Here is a 5,375-nt window from a genome sequence, read left to right on the forward strand (position 1 = left end):
AACATCTTCAGTAACACATGAATTAAAAACCACTGAACACACACATTTAATTATCTGCCAAAGTGGTTGCTACATAGCACATTTTAAACAACTCATCATAAACAACACTCCCACAATGTTGGAAGCAGTGGCTCATGGGAGTTTTAAACTGGTGGAAACCCTCTGTCTTGCTTTGAACAAGTGGAGATCGGTTTTCAGCCCTATTTAGTTATTTTCCATTATTTCCATCCTCATCTGCAGCATTTACCACTTTAGAAATGCTACATTTTTAACTTCCTGTAGCGGCTAGCCTCTGCTGCCTTTGCTAGCTTTAGGAACGATACTGTGCCTAACGAAAGTAATCGTATTGACATTTTTCAAACACCAACTATGGTAGGGACGACAAACAATACCCGTTTTTCAACATTTGTAACAAATGAATGTCAGAAAAATTACGCATTTTAATTCAGAGCCTTTACTCTGATAAGAAAATAGAGTGCAACCAATTGCCTCCAGATTTTTGAAGTCTGGAAATCCCCAGAAGTCCCTCACCAGTTTATAATGTAGATATTTCATTATGTTGATACTTTACATAAGGTTTCCTTTCACTCCAAACTTGTTTTTATGCACTTTTATGTCAAATGGGTCTTGGTTCTTGTGATACATTCTTGGCAGCACACAAAAATTTTACTTGTTTCTAACATACAAAAAATATAACAATGTCAACATTAGTGGGAAACAAATATCTTTATACATTCAGATATTTAGGGTTTTAAATGGTCATGAAGACACACGAATGTACAAGCCATTAAAGTCTAAACTTATAAAATGATCATCTACTCTGGGATGTTACTCAGTCTGCTCTGTGAGTGTAATGGTTGCCTGTGGCTGAGATGGTGAAGCCCAGGGGCTCCATGCGTGCGCGTATCTCCACCTGCTGATCCTTTGGAGCATTGTACTGAGATTATTACACACGCTTTCCTTGAACTCCTGGAGAAACTTTGGGTGAGCCAAGGTTGGTTCTCAGGGTTTTCATGCTTAAGCGAATAATTCTTAGATTACAGATTTCTTCTTTCGTTGCAGATCAAACAAATTTTAATCTCAGGCAATAAATTAAGATGCGTGTATTTCCAAATGTTGGACGGTGAAACGTCTTCAAGAAACAAAACATACAGTTGCCTTCTACTTCAGCACTTAGGATCATCATGCTTTAGGAATTTTGGCTCACTGTACTTGGAAAAATTGAAAGCGTCTTAGTTAAATTTAAATCCAGACTTTGACAAGGCCGTATTGAAAGCTTTTAGTTTCCTTTTGAAGTCAGTCGCTGGTGTGCTTTGGATCACTGTCTGGCTGCATAAGTCGAGTATTCTTGAGGTGAAGCTCACAAACTATTCCCCGATTCCCCGGATAGCAAATAACAACGAAATTAAGATTTAAAAGCTGCTTTGTGTGTTGGCTTTGACATTAAAACCCGATTATTCAAAATGTCTGCCTTCAAACAAGTCTTCTAAACCAGTTAAACAGCTTCATGCACTTTAGACATTTCAACAGTTTGCATATCAAAATAAAAGAGACAGATTGTCATTTTTATTATCTCAATTTCCCAAAGTCCATTGTTCAAAAGAAATATATAATTCACTTTAATCTAAAAAAAAAAAGCATGAAAAAAATATATAAAAAGCCATTTTATTTTATTTTTAGAAAATATATACATTAAAAACACAAATACATACACACACAGACATACCGCGTGTACAACCATCAAACTCCGAGCATCTATTGTTGCATACAGTGGGATCCAGAGGTCTGAGTCCAATACAAGGACCTACACCATCTCACATCAAAACCATTTCTATTTCTTTTGTATTCTTGAAATGATTTTATTTTACATTAACAGCACTGCTACATTGTGTTTAATTCACAAGTTATAGTCCCTCCGTTACAGCTGAAATATAAGAACCAAATTAAATGTTGCAAAAAAAAAAGGTGCTCTCTGTTCTAAAACAGCAACTTAAAGCTTAAGATAATTAAAAAACAAAGATAAAAACCTAATAGTTCTGCAGAGGCAGCAGACCAACACAAAACTGCCTGAAGAATCACTTGGTGCTTGCATAGCTCTTCCTTGCTTGGAAAAAAAAACAAAAAACAAAAAAACCTCCGAGGCATTTCTACATACGAGTATTGGTTAAAGCAAATAGTCTGAGTAACAAACTTAAACGAGGTTCTGACACCAGACTCAGGCTTCTGAAACCCCACTGCATGTCTGTGTACTCATGTATTTGTGTACAGCTCATGTATATATTGCATCAGCAGATTTAAGAATACAGCGCCCCTTACAGACAGCCACGTTTCCCGACTTTGCAGTCCTCCTGAGAGTCGCGCTTCGAGATCTAACCGCTTCCCATGCAGAAGCTAAAAAGCAACATTTGAGGCTTTCAAAAACATTACGAGAGAACAATAATTACAGACTTGTGAAAAAAAAAAAAAAAAAAAAAACCCCAAAAAGTAGAAAGACTCAAACCACATAAGCCATAGAAACAGTGATAGTGTACTTGTTTCAGAGTGAGACATGGTAATTTCTCTATAAATGTTTAAAGGGAAGGACAGATGAGACCAATCAAACGAAGGTTTTTACCTAAACTGAGGAAATTAAAACTATAAAGACAAGATGTCAACGGATGTGCAGGGAACTAACAAGCTGGTAGAAATCAGATAAGCAAAAAACAAACAAAGAAAACAACACAGAAGCTTCAACCACAATCTTAAAGTGTCTGATAAAACTTGATCCTATGTACAGTTAAAGTTTGGCGGGGATGTACTGTAAGTTTAAAACAAGGATTTCTCTCCTTTCAACCAAATTAAGTCAATGCATTGTTCAAATCAAATATAACTAAAATAATAAAACCCCAGCAATTTGTCCTTAAAGGGAGAATAATGTAAATATGTATTTACAAAGAACAATCGTCGTTTCTGCCGGTCAGAGCCAAAGCAAGTATTTAGGTTTAAACAGTGACTGAAAACGTGAAAATACAAAGATGACCCTTCCTGTCAGTTTGCTGAGGCTCCTTAGGCCTTTAAAATGAAGAAAAACACTTTTAACATAAGACAAAACATTAACTTTAGAAGTCAAACAGTTGACTTTAAAAATAGGGAGTACTTATGTCCTGCAAACCACTAATTTTATATTCCCAACACGAAATGATATTTTACCTTCATCTCCATACTCTGTCACTGAATGATCAATAATGAAGGAAAAGCAGTTTTAAAGTAAATCTTTGTGTGCAACAGCATGAGCTGTGGGCACGCCATTACTGAGAGGATAACACCTACCATCAGTAATGTATTTAAAATAATTTCGTTGAGGAAAAAGAAAGTTGCAAGGAGCTATTTGAAAGGAATCATTCACTATGAGTGAGATGACTTTGGACACGTTCAAAGTTGCTCTGTTTTATTGTTTAGGTCTCTCAACCTTTCTCAGCAGAACGTTTGGAAACAGCTGGATTTTGGAAACCTACAGGAAAAATGTTCTTTTTGTTAAGCCAGTCACACTTGGTCTTTTGTGGCCAAAATCTACTTGGGAAAGATTCCACTGATTTTGTCTTGATGAACTTTGTTTTTATCTTATGTTATCTCCCAGATTGGTGTGATGTCCCAAATATCAATAATTAACGACCCCTTAAAAGAGGTTTTTTTTCTTACATCAGATGTTACCAGTCGTAAAAAAATATCTGTATCAGTAGGTCAAAGAGTCACAAAACCTGCACATCGGAAATTGACAAATTCTCATTGCAGAAGATGATCACTTTTTCCTTAAACCTTTACCAAAAGCTGCTTCTATGCCACATTTTTGCTGAACTTTAGCCAGAGCAAATCACTAACTTTAATCCCTAGGACTTCGGAGACGGGGTCATTTGGACCAAACAGGTTTTTAGTCTGCACGGTCCGACTCTGCGCAGGATTGCACTTACCCCGCGTGAACTTTTCCGAGGTTTTTTTTTTGTTTGGTTTCAGGAACTGATGGTCTAACGCAGTGCTTCTCAACCCTGGTCCCCTCCGCCCCCCCCCTGCTCTGCATGTTTTAGATGTGCCTCTGTTCCAGAACAGCTGATTCAAATGACTGCATGACCATCATGTACTGCAGAAGTTAATCACCAAAATAATCAATCCAGATGTGTGGCAGAAGGGAAACACCTAAAACATGCAGGGCAGGGGGGCCTGAGGACCGGAATTGAGAAACACGGGACAACCCCCCTCGCCCCCCACCTAGCATCCCTCTGCAACCATCACATTTGCTGCGCTCCTCCTGAGCAACGCGCCAAGATCACGGGAGGGTTAATGCAAGAGCATTACGCGTTTTTCTGTTTCTTTTTTACCTTAATTGGAATTATATTCACGGCTACAATGCAGAGCGACACTAGGCCAGATTTATTTGGTTTCTTTTGTTGCAAATGGTAATAATAAAACAATTCATTGAGCAGAAGTCATCTTGGTCCAGATTGTTTTGCAGTTTCCACGTAAAGCAACAGAAAACATATTTTACAAACCAGCTCCAAGAACATAAAAAGAAAACACAATATGGTCTGCACTCCGATAACAGAACAATTAACAGTACAGGTTTGGAACATAACGCAAAGGACTGCGCACAAACTGCTGAAGTTGAGCCGCGCAGCGTTGACAGAGATGGAGACTGACTGCAGAAAGTTCCTCTTGCATGTAGTGTTTACAGTGGTCTGAACAGCCCCTGGACCTCTACCCAGCTCCGTCTGTCAACTGTGACCTCATTCATACTTCAGGCTTTGCCCTTGACTCGTCCCGTCCCTTCCCATCAATCTCACTGCAGCCTTCAACCATGTTCCATCAGAAGACACAGATCTGGCCACTGGCTTTGTGCTGTTTGATTGTACTTTTACTTTATTATGTCTCTGTCCCCCCACCCCTCTCTCCCTAATCTACACTTTCTTTCCATTTTCCCACAGATGAATAAGATTTTTGAAGTTAAGCCCCCTGCACGGATCTACGCCTCTGCCTGCTTGTACTCCACTAGCCCTCCGTTTTTACTGTTCCCAACTCCCAGAGGGACGCTCCCACCATTGTTTCTGGTTCCCTCCGACAACTCAAAGCTCTTCTCCTCCAGCGGCTTGCCAATCCAGGCTCCGTAGCCGTGGATGCAGAGAGCTTCAAAGAACAGCTGCTTGGCAAGTTGGAAGGGTACGGCCGACGTCTTGGCCTGAGCGTAGGAGGGCAGAGAGAGGAGGTCTGTGCGGTTGCACCTCTGGCACAGAGAGCGAAACAGGCAGAACAGGTTGGACTTGGACACGCGGGACATGGCCTGCTTGTTCCTGAAGGGAGAAACATTTGAGGATTCTTTAGCTTTGTATTTATGGAGAAAAATGTAA

At 39.5% G+C, this 5,375-nt stretch overlaps 1 protein-coding gene across 2 annotated transcripts in view; it reads right to left on the reverse strand.

Moving 5' to 3' along the window:
* Positions 1 to 1,544: 1,544 nt before the first annotated feature.
* Positions 1,545 to 5,375, reverse strand: part of adar (adenosine deaminase RNA specific) — a 26,554-nt gene continuing 22,723 nt past the window's right edge. For both annotated transcript variants that reach the window (XM_015056255.1, XM_015056256.1), the window contains exon 16: positions 1,545 to 5,318. In XM_015056255.1, coding sequence (XP_014911741.1) covers positions 4,994 to 5,318 — 325 coding nt within the window. In that variant the 3' untranslated portion in view covers positions 1,545 to 4,993. The remainder of the gene's footprint in view (positions 5,319 to 5,375) is intronic.

The sequence above is a fragment of the Poecilia latipinna genome, unplaced genomic scaffold (genome assembly GCF_001443285.1).
Source record: "Poecilia latipinna isolate Pla-1442-1.1 unplaced genomic scaffold, P_latipinna-1.0 Scaffold1370, whole genome shotgun sequence".
NCBI classification, from domain to species: Eukaryota; Metazoa; Chordata; class Actinopteri; order Cyprinodontiformes; family Poeciliidae; genus Poecilia; species Poecilia latipinna.